The 19,220-nt window shown below is 49.7% G+C and overlaps 1 protein-coding gene across 4 annotated transcripts in view; it reads left to right on the top strand.

The window, feature by feature from the left end:
• Positions 1–4,544: 4,544 nt before the first annotated feature.
• LRCH2 (leucine rich repeats and calponin homology domain containing 2) overlaps positions 4,545–19,220 on the top strand; it is a 41,438-nt gene continuing 26,762 nt past the window's right edge. The window contains exons 1-3 of one of the 4 annotated variants that reach the window (XM_087728388.1): positions 4,545–4,803; positions 15,789–15,933; positions 17,915–18,041. In XM_087728388.1, coding sequence (XP_087584514.1) covers positions 15,911–15,933; positions 17,915–18,041 — 150 coding nt within the window. In that variant the 5' untranslated portion in view covers positions 4,545–4,803; positions 15,789–15,910. The remainder of the gene's footprint in view (positions 4,804–15,788; positions 15,934–17,914; positions 18,042–19,220) is intronic. The other 3 variants (XM_087728387.1, XM_087728390.1, XM_087728389.1) reach the window with 3 other exon arrangements.

Genomic DNA, 19,220 nt, shown 5'->3' with positions numbered 1-19,220 from the left:
GGTGGGTGGGAGTTTCCCAGAGTTGACCCAGTGAAGTTTAAGGAGTTTCTAGTGTGGGTCGTACTGGATGACATCGTATCTCCTTACAAATGTTGAGTTTTTCAGACTTTAGTGGTTCTGGATGTATAGTTTGAGGTGCCCTAAATATCCAGCTTCCACATCTTTCCTGCAAAAATCTAGAAAATCACTTGAACCCTCCCTCACCCCTAGTTTCTTTTGCCCGTAGAAGTATAAGAGAGAGAGAGGGGGGGGAGGGAGGGAGGGATGGAGGGAGAGAGAGAGAGAGAAAGAGAAAGAGAGAAAGAGAGAGAAAGAGAGAGAAAGAGAGAGAGAAAGAATTTTACTTTCAGTACTTTCAATGTTTTGTTATTGTAGCTTTACAATAAAGTTGAATTATTCATCTGGTTGTGTTTCCTGCAGGGCTTCAGGGCGAGATCATTCTAGCGAATGCTCATCTTTACGGGGACATTCCAGGTTCACACATTACACTAAACCAGGGCTTGGACAAAACAAAAGCAACCCGAGGATGATGGTCAGAAACGGACTTTAAACCTTCTCTGCTTTGCCCAGAGGACAGGACATTCTTCTCCTTGGATATCTAAAGCCCTGGGGTAGTTTGAACTCTCCTGTGAATAAGACATTGATTAAAATGCACTTCTTGATATCTAGGGTATGTATTATAAATGTTGTCCCCGGGTTAAACCCACGGAGTGGCTGTCTTGTATCAGGCTCTAAAGGAGCCGAGGTGGCGCAGTGGTTAAATGCAGCACTGCAGGCTACTTCAGCTGACTGCAGTTCAGCAGTTCGGCTGTTCAAATCCCACTAGGCTCAAGGTTGACTCAGCCTTCCATCCTTCCGAGGTGGGTAAAATGAGGACCCAGATTGTTGTTGGGGGCAATATGCTGACTCTGTAAACCGCTTAGAGAGGGCTGAAAGCCCTATGAAGCGGTATATAAGTCTAACTATTGCTAACTATTGATTGTTTGTGAAACACTTCTGGTGGTGCGATAAGGGCACAATCTCAGCCAGCGTTTCTCCCCCTTGCCAGCTTTTCAGATGTGTGAATTTGCGAGCCCCAGAAATTAAGTGCACCCTGAAATAGATGCAGAAAGAAACCCCCTCTTTGCAAAGTTGCCAGGTTTGAGACATGGTTTTTTTTTTACAAACTGTTTTTTTTATTTTTTTAAAATAAAAATAAAATAAAATAAACAATATTTTTTTAAAAATGATCTCATCCATTACATACAACATGTCGTTTGGTTACAAGTGTTTTTGCATCCATGTTCTCAATTACATTTGCAATCACAGATTTTTCATCTAATATAACTAAATACCTCGCTTTCGTTGTACAATGTGTATTCAATTACAATTAATTTTTTTTTTTCAATAAACCTAATTCCCTTGCATTCTTGATTGTCTGTTTAATAACAATATACCTTGATATAATCACTTATCCCATTCTGGATATCTTTTTAGGATATAAAAAAGATTTACCAACCATTTATATTTGTATATCGCTGTTTGCAATTATGTATAATCCCAGCAATCATCTATCGGGTAGGCTTATGTTCATTATTGCGTGGCACGACAAAACCGCGGTCCACTAAAGCGCGCCCGATTAAAGCGTGTACCTGACGTCATCAGCAGCGCGACAAATACGACCGCGGAGAAAAAAGGGCGCTTTAAAAAGCGCTTTTAAAGCAAGCCAATTCACGTAAAGGTAAGGGTTAGTGTTAGGGTTAGGTTTAGGGTTAGGGTTAGGTTTAGGGTTAGGTTAAGCGTTAGGGTTAGGTTTAGAGTTAGGTTAAGGGTTGGCGTTAGGTTTAGCGTTAGGTTAAGGGTTAGGTTTAGGGTTAGGTTTAGGGTTAGGTTAAGGGTTAGGTTAAGGGTTAGGTTTAGGGTTAGGTTTAGGGTTAGGTTAAGGGTTAGGTTTAGGGTTAGGTTTAGGGTTAGGTTAAGGGTTAGGTTAAGGGTTAGGTTAAGGGTTAAGGGTTAGGTTAAGGGTTAGGTTTAGGGTTAGGTTAAGGGTTAGGTTTAGGGTTAGGTTTAGGGTTAGGGTTAGGTTTAGGTTTAGGGTTAGGTTAAGGGTTAGGTTTAGGGTTAGGTTAAAGTTTAGGGTTAGGTTAAGGGTTAGGTTAAGGGTTAGGGTTAGGTTTAGGGTTAGGTTTAGGGTTAGGTTAAAGTTTAGGGTTAGGTTAAGGGTTAAGGGTTAGGTTTAGGGTTAGGTTAAGGGTTAGGTTTAGGGTTAGGTTTAGGGTTAGGTTTAGGGTTAGGTTTCGGGGGGGTTAGGTTTAGGTTTAGGGGTTAATTTTAGCTTTAGCGCGCACAGCGTGCTTTTTTCGTCGCGCTGTGATGACGTCAGGTACGCGGTTTCGTCGAGCGCGCTTTAGTCGACTGCGGTTTTGTGGTGGAACCCATTATTGTCCTTGTATATCATACATTCAAACAGAGATGTTATTCCTTCATTTTTCAACAAGGTATTCTAAATAGTCACTTCATATATATACACCAATTTTTATGGTTTGAGACATGTTGTTCTGGGCTTTGTGGCTTGAGATACCCTCCCTGACCCAGGGGAGGGGACGAGGAAGGACCGATTCAGCTTTAAAACTTTAGGGGAGGTGTCAATTCCTTTCCCTGGCCTGGGGGCTGCCAGGAGGAGGGAGGAATGTCTTCCTTCTAGGTCAGAAGTAGAGGACTGGTGGGTCTATTTCAGTAGAAGCACCAGAAGGACTTGGGGCATTTTTCAAAGTGGTCTGGGGCAGAACCCCCCAAGATCAGCCCATCAATGCAACTTTAATTACTGCCGGTCACTGTTAAAGTTTAGTAACTGTCCTATGTTGCCATCTTCTCCTTTTCACCGGATTTCTACAGAGATTCTCCGTCCTCCAGGTCAAGTTTGTCCCAAAGGGGCTTTTTCCCCCCCAAGAGGCAACTGTTTTTTTGTTTGAAGGCATTTCGCTTCTCATCCAAGAAGCTTCTTCAGCTCTGACTGGATGGCGGAGAACAATAATAAGCACAGGAGAACAATTAGTGGGTGGAAGGAGTTGCCTCCAGCAGTTGTGCCAAGGTGGCGCAGTGGTTAAATGCAGCACTGCAGGCTATTTCAGCTGACTGCAGTTCTGCAGTTCAGCGGTTCAAATCTCACCGGCTCAAGGTTGACTCTGCCTTCCATCCTTCCGAGGTGGGTAAAATGAGGACCCGGATTGTTGTTGGGGGCAATATGCTGACTCTGTAAACCGCTTAGAGAGGGCTGAAAGCCCTATGAAGCGGTATATAAGTCTAACTGCTATTGCTAATTTGGCAAAGCCTGGCCAGTCCCACCTATTCCCTTGCCAATGCTTCCTTTATAAGAGCCGAGGTGGCGCAGTGGTTAGGGTGCAGTACTGCCGGCCACTTCAGCTGACTGTTATCTGCATTTCTGCAGTTCTAATCTCACCGGCTCAAGGTTGACTCAGCCTTCCATCCTTCCGAGGTGGGTAAAATGAGGACCCGGATTGTTGTTGGGGGCGATATGCTGACTCTGTAAACCGCTTAGAGAGGGCTGAAAGCCCTATGAAGTGGTATATAAGTCTAACTGCTATTGCTATTGCTATTGCTATTGCTATTGTGGGTGCTCCTATACTGCAGTCCCAAAGGGGCTTTATATTTTTTTTACGAGGCAAACTGGATTTTTTTTTTAATTTGAAGACCTTTCGCTTCTCCTCCAAGAAGCTTCTTCACTTCTGACGTTGTAAAGAACGGAAGAAGCTTCTTGGGAGGAGAAGCAAAACGACTTCAAAGAAAAACTCCAGTTGCCACTTGGGGGCGGGAAAGCATCTTCGGGACATTTCACCGGACTTTAAATTACGCGCCCCCCTCCCCACCAGAATTTTGACAGCCGGGGAGGGGGCGGCGGATGTTGGTCTTCCAACTTGGGAACTTTTAAGACTTGTGGACTTCAACTCCCAGAATTCTCCAGCCAGCATAGCTGGCTGGAGAATTCTGGGAGTTGAAGTCCACAAGTCTTAAAAGTTCCCAAGTTGGCAGACCACTGCCCTAAAGGCGTTTCCACAATTCCTCCTTCCGAGTCAATCCCTGTATTAGAGGAAAGGAGCGAGAGGAAACCGCGGCGCGCCCAAGAAGCGGCGTATAAATGCAACAAACGCTTTGGACGAATCCAAGGAACTTCCAGCGCAAGTCGCGATAGCCAAAACCCCGCCCACGGGCCCCTCCCCGCCGCCGCCGCCCAGCCCCGCCTCCTGGGCGCGCGCCTGCGCACGGGCCGCGCCCCGCCGCCGCTGCTGCCGCCGCCGCCGCCGCGCCTGCGCAAAGGCGGCCGCCGCGAGCATTGTGGCGGGGCGGCGGCGGCGATGGCGGCCGGTCAAGGCGGCGGTCCTGCGGCCAGCAGCGAAGGAGGCGGCGGCGGCGGAGGAGGCGGCGGGGGAGCAGGAGGGGGTGTCGGGGGCGGCTCGTCGTCCTCGTCGCTGCCGCCCCCCGCGCCCCCTCCCCCCCCGCCGCCCCCCGCGCCCCCTCCGCCCCCCCCGCCCTGCGCCGAGCCCCCGCCGGCCTTCCCGGGGCTGCTGCCGCCGCACCTGACGCTGCCCTACCCGGCCTGGGGCGGCGGCGGCGGGGCTCTCTCCAGCGGGGCCTCCGCCGCCGCCGCCGCCTCCTCCGCCTCCGCCGCCGCCCCCTCGCCCGGCCGCAGCCTGGAGAAGACGCTGGAGGAGGCGGGCAGCTGCGGCCTCCTCTGTCTCAGCGGCAGGAAGCTGCGCGAGTTCTCGGCCGCCGCCGCCTACGACCTCAGCGACACCACGCAGGCCGGTGAGCGAGCGGGGCCCATGGTGCGCGGCGCCCCTCCCCTCCCCCAGGACCCACCGGGGTCTCCTCTGAGCCCTTGGCCTCGTCCCCAGGTCCCATCATCCCCAGCGGCAGCGCAAGCCCTGCCCCGCAGATCCCATCAGCCCCAGCCCCCCTTTCTTTCCCCCCACTCCAGAAGGGCTGCCCCCAGGCCCATCATCCCCGCCTGAACCCGGACATATCCTCCCTGATCTGAGCCCTTGGCCTTGTCCCCAGGTCCCATCATCCCCAGGTCCCATCATCCCCAGCGGCAGCGCAAGTCCTGCCCCGCAGATCCCATCAGCCCCAGCCCCCCTTTCTTTCCCCCCACTCCAGAAGGGCTGCCCCCAGGCCCATCATCCCCGCCTGAACCCGGACATATCCTCCCTGATCTGAGCCCTTGGCTTCGTCCCCAGGTCCCATCATCCCCAGGTCTCATCATCCCCAGGTCTCATCATCCCCAGCGGCAGCACAAGATGTGCCCGCAGATCCAATCAGCCCCAGCCCCCTTTCTCTCCCCCCACCTCCAGAAGGGCTGCCCCCAGGCCCATCATCCCCGCCTGAACCCGGATCTGTCCTCCCTGTCTCAGCCCTTGGCCTCGTCCAAAGATCCCATCATCCCCGCCCAGTGGCTAGCCTGTCCAGCCTCAGCCCATATCCTGCCCCGCAGATCCCATCAGCCCCAACCCCCCTTTCTCCATCACCCCCTGCAGAAGGGCTGCCCCCAGGCCCATCATCCCCACCTGAACCTGGACATATCCTCCCTGACAGCCCTTGGTCTCGTCCCCAGGTCCCATCATCCCCGCCCAGTGACTTGCCTGCCCACCCCCAACCTTAGCCCATGTTCTGCCCTGCAGATCCCATCAGCCCCCCCCCTTTATGCCCCCTCCAAGGGCTGTCCCCAGGTCCATCCTCCCCGCCTACACCCAGACCTATCCTCCCTGTCTCCGCCCTTGTTCTCATCCCCAGGTCCCATCATCCCCAGCCTGAGTGTGTGTCCTGCCCTGCAGATGCCATCCACCCCAGGCCCACTTTCTGCTCCCCCTCTGAAGGGCTGTCCCCAGGCCCATCATCCCCCACCTACACCCGGACATATCCTCCCTAGTTGGCCTCGTCCCATCATCCCCACCCAGTGACTATCCTGCCCATCTCCAATCTCAGCCCATGTCCTGCTTTGCAGATCCCCTCAACCAAAGCCCCCCCTTTCTTCCTCCCCCCCCCCCCCGGCTGCCCCAGGCCCATCATCCTTTTTATTGCCCAATTCTCTACCAGCACCCTCACTAGGCCCCATCATGCCCTGCCTGGGTGTATAGGCTATGTTCCTGCACTCTTTAACTGGGGGGGGAGGCTGGGGGGGGGGGCTCTTGTGTTGCAGTAGTTGTTGACTTCCGGGGTGCATATCAGCGTCTGGGGAGGAGGGGGTTCCGGGGGAGGCTGGGGGGGGGCTCTTGTGTTGCAGCATTTGTTGACTTCCGGGGTGCATATCAGCATCTGGGGAGGAGGGGTTCGGTGAGGGCGGGTTGCATGGATGGAGGTGGGGAAGGGGCCAGAGTCTGTAAGAGGGGGGGGGCAAGACAGCCCCCCCATAACAGGTAATAAGGTATTCCCTAACCAAAGTTGCATTGGGATGCCCCCAGGACTGGCATCATTTGGGGGGGGGGTCCCAGGCGGGTGTGCAGGGCAGGTGGCCATGGGGTGTGCAAGAATGAGGGGTGGGACACTGGAAGAATAATGGGGTGAGGGAGATTTCACTCTCCTGGCTGGTGTGAAGAGAGGGCTGGGGTGGGAGCACACGCCCGGGTTATGGGCAGGAGATAGAAAGTTATGCCCGAGGTGGTGGGCTGCAGGTAGAAACGCTTGGGGCAGTTTGGGGTACAAGGGAGGGGGGGATGCAGAGGAGAAGAGCTTAAGCAGAAGGGAATTGGGGGTGGGGGGCGCAGCAGCCTGGATCATTAGAGTGGATAATAACAGATTAGTCCGAAGATGGAGGAGGCTCCATCAGTGGCAATTTCCTCTAATAGAGACGGATATTATGGCTGGGTGCAGATTGGCTGCGGAGGAGGATTGCGATGGAGCCATTGGGAAAGAGAGAGAGAGAAGGTTGAGAAACTGAAGGCGACGCAAATCTGCATCTTTGCCTTGACTTAGTTATGCCATGCGAGCCTCAGGAGTTGTACCGAAGCTGGACCTGGTATCCTTCAGAGACGTAACTTACATCCAATCTATCCTCTTGTTTTTCCCTCCCTCAAGAGCATCTTGGAGAGCTTGGTACTCTCAGTCCTAAGTTGTTCTGCATTTACGTCACAAAATTTTTTTTGCTCTGGAAAACCTGACTGTGTCGGGTGAAAAATTAGATTGCTCAACCTTGGCAACTTGAAACTGTTTGGACTTCAGCTCCCAGAATTCCTGGCTGGCTGGAATGCTGGGAGTTGAAGTCCAGGTTGCTTGGAACAGCCAAGGTTGAGAGAGACGCTGAATTAGATGATGGTTTGCATCCTTACTGGTAAAGTTTGCTTACTGGCTAAGAACTGTAGCCCGTCTCATCTTGACGAACTAAGTCAAGTTAAGGCCCTTAACTATCCCTGAAGCCCCCATGGATCAGATTTGGCCTAAAACCGTGTATTATCGGGCCTTGCTTAGCTCGAAGTAAAATCTATTTTCAAAATTCTTCTATCTGTAAACCTAAGAGATCGTTAATAATAAGCCGAGAAGCTTGGATGACACATAGACGAGTTTCCGTTCTGTGGCCAAGCTTTGAAGCGTGCTTCCTTGGTTTCCCAGTCCATTTCTAATCTTAAACCTTCTTCCAAAAATAAAAGTGCCAGCAAGTGACTTCTTTGGCACAGTCGTCTGAATTAATAAGGACTTTATTACTGAAGTGTCTCTTTGAAAAGTTTGTTATTTTGCTCCCCTTGAGGCTTCTGTCAGACAGGGAAGGTGGACGATACGCCTCCTAGGAATAAGTGCTGAGAAAGGCTTGCCTGGGGCATCCGTCCCAAGAAGAACTCATCCAAGGCATTGCTGAAATGTGTGTTTTTCCTTCTGAAGACCAAATCTTAAAGGCCGTTATCCAGCAGAATGGGGGGCGGGTGGGGGGAAGCAAGCCAAGAGCTGCCATTTATTTATGCCGGTGGATTTATCGTTGAAGGGAGCGGTTCCTTTCCCATGTGTTCATTTGTTCTACAGGAATAGACTGTGGCTTCCTGGAGCCTCCTGCTTTTGAAAGGACTCGGAAGGCTGATAATTACAGAGAGGCGAAATTGAATGTTGCGGGCAGTGTTTCTCCCCCCCCCCCCCCTCAAGGCCCAGAGAGCAACGCAGAGGCCCTGCCGGCGGTTAGAGAGAGAGAGAGAGAGGCTCGCTGGCTGGGACGAAGCTAGAGTTGAGCGATGGAGCTGCCTGCTTTGGATGTAAAACTCGGGCGGTGGGCGGCCTGCCAATCCGGGGGGAGCCCTGCGCCAGGCGAGTGGCTCTCAAGCAGATCTCTGGGCCTTCTAGGGCAGTGGCATGGCTGGGAGTCCTGGCGCCTTCTTCCTCCGTGCAGAGGGACCCGCGCTGAACGTGCACGTCGTTAAACCAGCCGTCATAACACTGTTGCCTTAGCTGCCCAGGCCAGGGACACTTGGATGGGGCTGTCAAAACGTCAGCTTTGCAAGGAGTCTCCCCAAAGATTGGTAGAAGGACGTCCGAAGAAAACGTTAAAAGAAATGCTTTACGCTGTGGATTTAACCCCAACGGAGTCCTCGGGAATGTGATCTGTAATGGCATGCAAGCATGTGGAGAAGAGCTAGTGTCTCGGATCAGAGGTGCATGTCAATCACATGGCGACGGAGGGTAGAAGCCCCTGGTTTAAGGCTCCTAATCAGGCTGGCTTTCTGCAGAAGGGTGCCTCTCTGGATTGGTCCAAGGGAGGCCGCCAAAGATGTCACAGGGGAGGTGGGCGAAAGCCTTGCAAGGAGCCCTGGGGGGTCCAAGGGGTTTGATCTCCAGGACGAGACTCGTGGACTTCAACTCCCAGAATTCCTCAGCCAGCATAGCTTGGGAACTTTAAGACTTGTGGACTTCAACTCCCAGAATTCCCCAGCCAGCATAGCTCGGGAACTTTAAGACTTGTGGACTTCAACTCCCAGAATTCCCCAGCCAGCATAGCTCGGGAACTTTAAGGCTTGTGGACTTCAACTCCCAGAATTCCCCAGCCAGCATAGCTCGGGAACTTTAAGACTTGTGGACTTCAATTCCCAGAATTCCCCAGTCAGCAAAGCTCGGGAACTTTAAGACTTGTGGACGTCAACTCCCAGAATTCCCCAGCCAGTATAGCTTGGGAACTTTTAAGACTTAAGCATAGCTGGCTGGGGAATTCTGGGAGTTGAAGTCCACAAGTCTTAAAAGTTCCCAAGTTTGGACATCCCTGCGTTAGGGAGACTTCGGGCCATAATCTGCACTTGCTGCCTGTGTACCGTATCCTCCTTTTGCATAATCCTTCAAGCTTTTTCACAGATGACAGTAAGCCGAGATTGTAGCTCAGGACAATGATGGAGCCAAGAAGAATTGGGGCACCTTCTCCCCACTTGCTTTTTTTTACAGGCAAGAAATAGAGAAGCTTCTCTAGGTTTTCTTGAGAGTTTGTCCAGGGATTCTTGGCCTAGACACGCCAAAAATCGGATCCTGCCTTTAAACCTTAGCGAGCAGGAAAGAGATTCCTCTCTATCAATGAATGGATATATATACATTCAGCTTCACATGGTGAAAACATAACAGACACACAGAGAGAGACAAGATTATTTGTTTTTTTCTCAGAGTTAGCATAGCTTCTCCTCTCGATACGGATTAAAAACGTTTTTCTCCTCCCTTTGTGTTTAAGTGACAATGGGAGGCTTCAGTTGAGCCATAGGGAAAATCCAGCCTGCCTTCCGTTTCCTCAAAAGAGACAGAAGCAACCTTGAACTTAATGCGCCGAGCTGTAATTTAGCTGCTTTAAGCTCCTTTCACACTCCAGAAACTCTCCAGCATGATCTGCATCCCCAACAACAATTATTCTCTGTAATTAAAACGTCAGGTTTGGGAAACGGCATCTGCCTCTTTGCTCCGGGTGGGCAAATTTGAGAGATCCGAAGGAAGAAACCGTGACCCGTCAAAAGCGCGTTCCACAAAAGCGCGGTCGACGAAATCGCGTATGTGACGTCATCACAACGCGACGAAAAAGATCGAAAAATTGAAATAAAAATTAAATTACAGCAAGCCGATTCACATAAAGGTAAGGGTTAGGGTTAGGGTTAGGTTAAGGGTTAGGGTTAGAGCGTTAGCGTTACGTTTAGCGTTAGGTTAAGGGTTAGCGTTAGGTTTTTCGTTACGTTAAGGGTTAGGTTTAGGGTTAGGTTTAGGGTTAGGTTTAGGGTTAGGTTTGGGGGGGTTAGGGGAAGGTTTTAGCTTTATTTTTACATTTTTCGATCTTTTTCGTCGCGCTGTGATGACGTCACATACGCGCTTTCGTCGACCGGGATTTTGTCGTCCGCGGTTTTGTGGTAGAACCGGAAGAAACAGTGTGCGTTGACCAAAAATGTTACTTTTAAGTAGCATGACAAAAACTGCCATTCACTGGTGCTTGCCCTCGGTGTTCCCAGCCTCCGCTTGAAGGCCTGATGTGGAGGAACATGCGCTGGCGATGTGGGAAAGTGCAGAATTACGCTTCCTCCCCGTTTCTTCCCGCAGCGAAGAGGTCGCCTCTGGGATTATAACGCGTTGCTTGCCAGCATGCCAGGTTGCATTAGGAAGGTGGTGGCAGAGCTGTGGGGTTTAGTCAAAGGGCGAGGGGTGGCTTTTCGGGGAAAGGAGCAAAGTGGGGAGCAGGCACCCTGCGTCCCTTCTCTTTGCGCGCTTTAAGGATGGAAAGATAACGGCCTCCGGGGCTCACGAACTTTGCGGGTGAATGTCGATGGAGAGGTCTCCATCTCTCCTGGGGAGAGGAGGCAGGGCCCGAAGGTCTGCGTTTGAAAGAGAAATTGAGGGCAGCTCTAGGTGACTTGGGGAGGGCTGGCATCCTGGACTGCCAGTGAAACTGCCCTCTTTGTAACTTTGGCACTATTAATTCAACTGCAGTCGAAAGTGGGCTGTTCTTTTTCGTGTTGTTCAGCCACAAACATCTCTTCCGTGGGAAGGCTGATTGGCAGCCGAACCCAAGTCCCGATTGGGAGAAGGCACAACTGATCAAAATTCATCCTGCCTAACCCTAATCTATGGTGGCTGCTTCCCACTAAGCAGCTTTTATCCGGCTGCTTAACCAAGATTAATATCGGTGTCACTAATGCTTGGAAGTTGGATTGCAGAGATTGCTGCGAGTGGCATGTCAGCCTTGCAACGCAACGGAGAAAGAGCCCAGCTCTTCCTTTCCTGATAACCATCGGTAATGTGCATATTATTTTTTCAGAAACCAGCCCTGCCCGTATTAAATAGAACCTCCCAACCGATTTTGCATGTGATTTGCAATTTGACACACCCTTATGATGAAGGAATCCAACTGAATCCGTGTATTGTATTGTATTTGTATTTGTATTTTATTATTTGTATGCCGCCCTTCTCCGGGAGGACTCAGGACGGCGAACAATTCAAGGGGGGAAAAAAGGGGAACATAAAAGACAAAATACAAATAGTAAAAGTAGACAACAGTCGCACAACCGTATATGTCGAGAGGGGAGGGAACTCATCACCCCCAGGCCTGCCGGCAAAGCCAGGTTTTGACGGCTTTTCGGAAGGCCTGGAGAGAGGTGAGGGTCCGAATCCCTGCGGGGAGTTCGTTCCAGAGCTGCCACAGAGAAGGCCCTCCCACGGGTAATAGCCAGGTGGCATTGGTTGGTAAATGGCACCCAGAGGAGGCCAACCCTGTGAGATCTAATGGGTCTGTGGGAGGTAATTGGCAGCAGGCGGTCTCTCAAATACCCAGATCCAATACCATGAAGGGCTTTATAAGTTACTTCTGAACTTCTGTGACTTCTGAATTTACCCGCACGTGGTATTGTGCTAAAAATGTGCAATACCCTTTTTCTTTTTCTCCCATTAAACGTTTGCACCTAAATTATATTAACGCTGGTGGTTTATTTTTTATTTCTTTTCGCTCATCGCTGCAGAAGTACTGAGATTAAACAGGTCTCTGATTCTGATCCGGGTGCCCTATCGGATGGGCGCCGTGCAGAGGAATAAATCCGAACTTAGTTGGTTGAATGAAAACTCGATCAAGCTAACTAAGCCTTCAGCCTGACAAAAGACATATTCAGATACAGGCAGAAACCCGAAGGCTGTCTCTCTCTAGTGAGAAATGCAGAGTAATACCTGCTAAAGGTTTGCCGACCTTGTGGATCTCGAGTGAAAGATCCGGTTGATCTTTTGATAGCAGCACCAAGATACTCTGGGCATTTATTCTTGGGGTCCGCTCAAGTCTAGATTTTTGTCCCCCTGACCCCTTGGCTATTACCTCGGTAACAATAATACGCAGGATTTCGAGAATTAAGGAATATGTTTTCCCAGGGACTTCTGCTTTTAACCTGCAATATTTTTTGAGAATTGTGGGAAGAGGCCCAGCTGGAGGAGCAGCGCAACCAACCTTCAATCCCTGAAGAATTCTCCCAGATCTCCTTCAAGTGGGAAAATGCAGAATTGCTCTGTTTGGTTCAGGGGCGTTCTGCCTCTTATTCTGCATGCACTAGAAAGCTCTTAAGAGGAGAAGGTTTGACTAGGTGGGTGAACTTAGCAACCCCTTTTTCCTCTGCTAAGTTTTCCTCTTCTCCAATTTTTTTTTGTTCCTAGCCACTCAAGGGTCCTCAACAACAGTTGCATGCAGTTGAGTAGATACAGCGGTTCCACCACAAAACCGCGGTAGACTAAAGCGCGCTCGATGAAAGCCCGTACGTGACGTCATCACAGTGCGACGAAAACATCGCGCTGTGAGCGGTAAATTTAAAATTAAAGCGAAAACCTTACCCTAACCCCCACAAACCTAACCCTTAACCTAACCCTTAATGCTAAACCTAACGCTAACCCTTAACCTAACGCTAAACCTAACCCTTAACCTAACGCTAAACCTAACACTAACCCTTAACCTAATCCTAACCCTAACGCTTAACGTAACCCTAACCCTTAACCTAACCCTAATCCTAAACCTAACCCTTACCTTTATGTGAATCGGCTTGCTTTAATTTAATTTTAATTTTAATTTAATTTATTTTATTTTTTTTCGTCGCGCTGCTGATGACGTCAGGTACGCGCTTTAATCGGGCGCGCTTTAGTGGACCGCGGTTTTGACGGGTCACGGATACAGCGCCCCCCCCCCTTCCTCCCCAGCGATGGGAGGAACCCAACCGTGGAAGGAAGCCACTTGGCCCACACATCAAACTGTGTTTGAGTCCCGCAGGAGCCTGTGCTGGGTCCCTGCAGCTGCCCTGTTCTCTCCATGAAACTGCCAGCCTTCGAACACCCTCACCGGAGACTATCCTGGTCCTTTGATGGTGTGGGCATTCAAGTCTGTCTCCAGATGTGGTCTTCTTCCTGGCACCATTGGAGGGCAACCTTATTATGCGCAGCATTTTAAAATACTTAGGTCTGACATTAATACAGTCAAAACATTAGCATAATATAGGTAAATAACATTTGGTCATAAGTAGCTTTAAGTATAAATAAATGTAGAATTGTACATAAAAACGGATAACGAACAAGGAGATTATGAACGCAAGATAGAAATGTATAGTAGGGAAAACACTAACTGCAAAGAAACCGATTCGGAACTGCTGTATGATATACGACGGAACTTATTGTTCCTATGTTGTCTTTAAGCTATGTGTTTGTTTCTGTTGATGTGCTTATGTGTTTAAAATAAAAGTTTATTGGAAAAGAAAAGAAACTATTCCAACTAGAGCAGGTAGAATCAAGCGTGGCCCAATAAACCTTTCCCACCGAAATATCTCACAAGTGTGTAACGTAACCAAATAGGACAGTATTTCAATAGGAGGCTTGCCAAAGGGTATTTTTATTGCGTAAAGTTTGTGTGTGTGTGTGAGAGAGAGAGAGAGAGAGAGATATATTTCTAAGGCCATACAAGGCCCCGATTCCTCATAGATGAAACGGGGGGGGGGAGTCCTTTGGAACGAACTCCCCGCGGAGATTCGGACCCTCACCTCTCTCCAGGCCTTCCGGAAAGCCGTCAAAACCTGGCTGTGCCGGCAGGCCTGGGGTCGATGAGTTCCCCTCCCCTCTCGACTTGTATGGTTGTGTGATTCTTGTTTATTTTAATTACGTGTATTGTGTTTGTATCCCCTTTCCCCTTCTGAGTTGTTCGCCGGCCTGAGTCCCTCCCGGAGAAGGGCGGCATACAAATAAACTAAATCTGAATCTGAGTCTTTTCCCCTTCCCCCCTCCCCCCTTGGCGGAATGAAATTGGCCTGCAGACAAGGAAGAGGAAGTGGCGACTTTGGGAAGGATTAATCCGCTTTCTGCGCCGTCTGCGGCGTCTGTGACAACAAAGGGCACAAAGGGATGAAGGCGAAGATTGCCCGCGCGCTGCGCCTTGTATCTCTCTAACGCTTGGCATTCATCGGGCTCTGCTTCTTGCTTCTTACCTTTGTTTTTTGGGGGTGGTGGTGGGGGGTTTACGAAGCCAGCAGGCTCGAAAAGAAATGCAACGTCTTCCAAAGACAATAATGGCTATTTCACGGGCTGGGTTTAGGGGGCTCCAGATTTGCAGCGGCAAGCAGATTTTTCATCCTCTTGTCTGTTGGGGGCCATCCGTGCGCACACCGTGTCCAAAAGGTTTTATTTCCAAAAGGATAATAGGACCCCCGACTCAACTGGAGGGGGCTGGGCAGAAACGGAGGGGCCCAACGAAGTGGTTGGGCTCCGTTCCGTTGGAAGGAGGGAGATGGCCTTGGCTGGCCAGGAGGGACCAGTTCAATGGTGGGTTGCTCTTCTTACCTTCGCTGCCGGTACGCTGCCCGTGGTCCGTTAGTGCGCACGCTGGATGTGCGCTGCACCCGCGCACTGCACCGCTCCTGCGGCAACCAGCAGCTCGTCAAGCGGTGGCACAGGCGCCGCACACTGCGTGCGTGCGCAATTGGCCCGGTTGCTTTAAAGACAGGTATGGAACGCGGGCAGGTGGGCGAAGCGAGATACCGTACCAGTACGCTATCAGCTGCTCCTGGCTACTACCGGTATGGCTGGACCGGGCCGTACCGCCGGAACCCACCACTGGACCAGTTTCTACTGGAGGGGAATGGGCTGTTGAGGAAAAGCAGTGGGCAGTAGTGAATACTTGTCTCCTCCTAGGAGAAGGGCAGCTCCTGGCGAGCTTCTAGTTCTACCTGCGTGTTGGGTTTGGCATCCTGGCAGAACTTAACCCTTTCCAACTTCTAGCCTCTCGTATCAACTGCAGAACTGTGCAACTGACGATGACCAGTTGGGTGTCCTTGTCGTCTTTCTCCTCCTCCTCCTCTTCTTTTCCTCCTCTTCCTCTTCTCCTTCTCCTCCTCCTCTTCTCCTTCTCCTCCTCCTCTTCTTTTTCTCCTCCTCTTCTCTTCTTCTTCTTTCCCCTCCCCTCCTCCTCCCCTCCTTCTCCTCTCCTCCTCCTCCTTCTTTCTCCTCCCCTCCTTCCTCTCTTCTCCTCCTCCTCCTCTTCTCTTCCTCTTCTCCTCCTCTTCTTCCTCTTCCTCTCCTCTTCTCTTCCTCCTCCTCCTCTTCTCTCCTCTCCTCCTCCTCTTCTTCTTTCTCCTCCCTTCCTCCCCTCTTCTTCTTTCTCCTCCCCTCCTTCTCTTCTCCTCTTCTCCTCCTCCTCCTCCCCTTCTCCTCCTCTTCCTCCTCTCCTCCTTCTCCTCCTCTTCTTCTTTCTCCCCCTCCTTGTCTTCTCCTCCTCTTCCTCTTCCTCCTCTTCTTCATCTACTCTCCTCCTTCAGGATGAGCCTTGGAAACAACCTCCTCCTCCTTTCCCTTCTCAGATCTTTCCAGGAACAGATTTACCGAAATCCCTCCAGATGTGTGGCAGTTCGCGCCGCTCGAGACCTTGAACCTGTATCACAACTGCATCAAATCTATCCCCGAAGCCATTAAAAACCTGCAGATGTTAACATATCTCAACATCAGGTAGGCGCGTTTTTTTCCTTCCCCTGGTACGAAAACGTTTACCGCTGCTCCCTGCAGCCCAGGGATTGCCAAAAGGTAAACAACGTATAAGGGAGTCTCTCTCTGCCTTGGTTCCTGATTATCTCTCTTTCCCAGTATGGAGATGCAAATGTCGTCTCTTTATGTTTCGGTTTCTGGGAGTGGAGTGAACGCTGACAAGAAACCCTCCTGGTCTTCTGGTGGGAAAGCAACTGAGCTGACCACAGAACTAGAGAACAACGTTTTTTCTCTTCCCCTTAGTGGGAGGAATCTTGCTCCGTTTTGTGGCTCCTGCTCTCACATCCCCTGTGCTTCATTTTCGGTTTAGAGCCGTGATGAAGAACCTGTGGCACGCATGGCAGAGGTGGCACGCAGAGAGAGCCCTCTTTGTGGGCAAGTGCACCATGACCAGCTGCTCTTCTGGTTGGTTCCACCACAAATCCGCGAAGCCCTTATCCGTGGAGACATAAGCGCGAAGACTAATTCGCGCCGTTCGAAGCGCTAAGGAAAAATGCGACCCTACCGCGATGACATAATCGCGGAGGGCAAATCCGTGCATTCCCAAGCACTCAGTACCCTAAACCTAACCCTAAAACAAACCCCTAAACCTAATCCTAACCCTTACCTTAATTGAAATTGGCTTTCTGCCGCGGCGCCATTTTAAAGCGCCCTTCTGTTGCCGCGCTGTTGTCGTGGCGGTGATGACGCGCAGTGATGGCGTCGCGGCTTTAGCGACGCACTTATGTCTCCGCGGATAAGGGCTTCGCGGTTTTGTCGTGCCACGCTTCTGGTTTCCAGCACGCGCATGTACGTCGGCCAGCTGGCGTTTGAGGACGCGAGAGAACCAGAAAACGGCCTGAAAACAGGCAGTTTTGGGGGCTTTTTCAGGCTGTTTTTCAGGCTGTTTTCACACTATTTTTCAGCCCAGTTTTGGCCCCCCAAAACAGCCCGAAAAATGGCCTCAAAACAGCCCAGAAAATGGCACGGAAAACGTTCTGAAAACAACCTCGTAAACAGGCCAAAAAAAACCAGGCATACGCATGGTGGCCAGCTGGTCTTCACGTTTCCAGTGCCCTGGCACACGCAAATGCGGGCACATTCCGATTTGGGCACTCAGCGCAGAAGAGGTTCGCCATCCCTGGTTTAGAGTCTGCGCAGTCGGTGCCTCCTTTGGGCTGCAAAGGAGGCGCAGAAAGTGAAACGCATGGGATCATCTCAGGCTCTGGACATCTTAACAGCCGGGCAAAGGTGACACATTAGCACCAGCGGAGGAGAAATGGAAGCAGGGAAAAAGGATCAGAGACAAAGCGAAGCTGAGAAAATGTTACAAATACAGTAGCAGAGTTGGAAGGGACCTTGGAGGTCTTCTAGTCCAACCCCCTGCCTAGGCAGGAAACCCTATACCGTTTCAGACCAATGGCTATCCAACATCTTCTTAAAGGCTTCCAGTGTTGGAGCATTTATAACTTCTGGAGGCAAGTTGTTCCACTGATTCATTGTTCTAACTGTCAGGGAATTTCTCCTCAGTTCTAAGTTGCTTCTCTCCTTGATTAGTTTCCACCCATTGCTTCTTGTTCTGCCTTCCGGTGCCTTGGAGGATAGTTTGACTCCCTCTTCTTTGTGGCAACCCCTGAGATATTGGAACCCTGCTATCATGTCTCCCCTGGTCCTTCTTTTCATATTCAGGGAGGAGAGGGGGAAAAAAAACGTGGGAAGAGTTTACAAAGACCTGTTAAACCCCTGATTCAAAAGCTTTTGTAAACGTTTGAGTATTCTGCTTCCGCGTTTGCACACGAGAGGAAACGCATCGCTGGGAAGGCCGTTTGGGTATTGTGATTTTGTAGCTGAAGCGCTGAACACCAAGTCCTCTCCAAAGTGCTTTTAATGGCTCCTGCGTCTTTTAGTACATGAACAATTCATAGCTGCCGGATATTAACCCTCAATGCCTTCCTTTCTTCCCTAGCCGAAATCTCCTATCGACGTTGCCAAAATACCTATTTGATCTGCCACTGAAAGTTTTGGTTGTCAGCAATAATAAGCTGGTGTCCATTCCTGAAGAAATTGGGAAGTCGAGAGACTTAATGGAATTGGTACGTGCCGTTGCTCTGTCCTTCGTTCTATCCCTGAACGCATTTCTTTGTCAACAAATTGAAGGGCCCTTTTGTGTAAACAAATTAGTTGCCTGGAACAGCCCTGAGCAGCCTTCAAGCTTTCCAGTCCGGTGTCCCCGCGTTCATAAATCTCATCTGGTTGATTTCTTTTCTCTTTTTTTTGTAAATTTTTCCCCCCAAAACAAACATACAAATCTTCCTTCTTTACGTATTGTAGAAAGTGTTATCAGCTGGTTACAAAAGGCTTTTGTGCATCTCTTCCACCGTCATCAAATATAATTCGTATTAATTCAAATATCTTAACTCAAGTATTTATTATATTGCCATCATCATGCCTCCACTTTTATTTGACTATAGTTATTTAAATGTCCTTCATCCTAAAATATACCAAGATTTAATACATAACCACATGCTGGCATTTCATTTACTTATTTATAAAATCCCCCATTAACATTAAATCCTCATATCCTGTTTTAGCTAAACATCCGTAATATTTAATACCAAAATTTTCTAATCCTCCATGTATATAATTTATTATTATTATCCTTTATTTAACTATAACCTATATCATAACATTTTCCCCCTATTAGTTAAAACTTAACTCTGTCTAATTTTGTTCTTGTTATTATTAATAATAATAATCTTTATATATAGTCCAAAAATATTTCAAACCTTCCCTTCTCATATCCAATTATTACTTATCATAACAGCTCAACACTGTATACATTACTATTATTATCAATTTTTATTTAACTATGCCTATTATCACTGGATTTAACTAAGTTTAGCTAATTTTGAATTATACTCTTCCATCTGGTTGATTTCTTAACTTTTGTTGAGTCGATGTTTGTTGGTTTGTCTCAGGGCGTGTGTGTGTGTGTGTGTGTGTGTGTGTGTGTGTGTGTGTTTGTGTACGTGTGGGGAGAGGTGGGCGGCTACTATTGAGTTACTTTAACTTCGTGAATGTCTAGAACGTGTCCATACAGGTTTTGGGCAAGATTTTTGGAAGTGGTTTCCCCTTGTTTTCTTTTTAGGGATGAGAAGGCATGTCTGGGCCAAAGTCATCTCAACTGGCTTCACGCTTAAGGCCTGACCAGAGTCTCATGATTTCTGGCTACCTCAGAGAGATGCCTTTCTTTCTTTGCAAAAAGTTTTTTT

The sequence above is a fragment of the Thamnophis sirtalis genome, unplaced genomic scaffold, assembly GCF_051295495.1.
Source record: "Thamnophis sirtalis isolate CommonGarterSnake01/CBP01778 unplaced genomic scaffold, rThaSir2_p1.2 scaffold_13, whole genome shotgun sequence".
NCBI lineage: Eukaryota > Metazoa > Chordata > Lepidosauria > Squamata > Natricidae > Thamnophis > Thamnophis sirtalis.
This window is presented reverse-complemented; position numbering and strand designations above follow the sequence as displayed.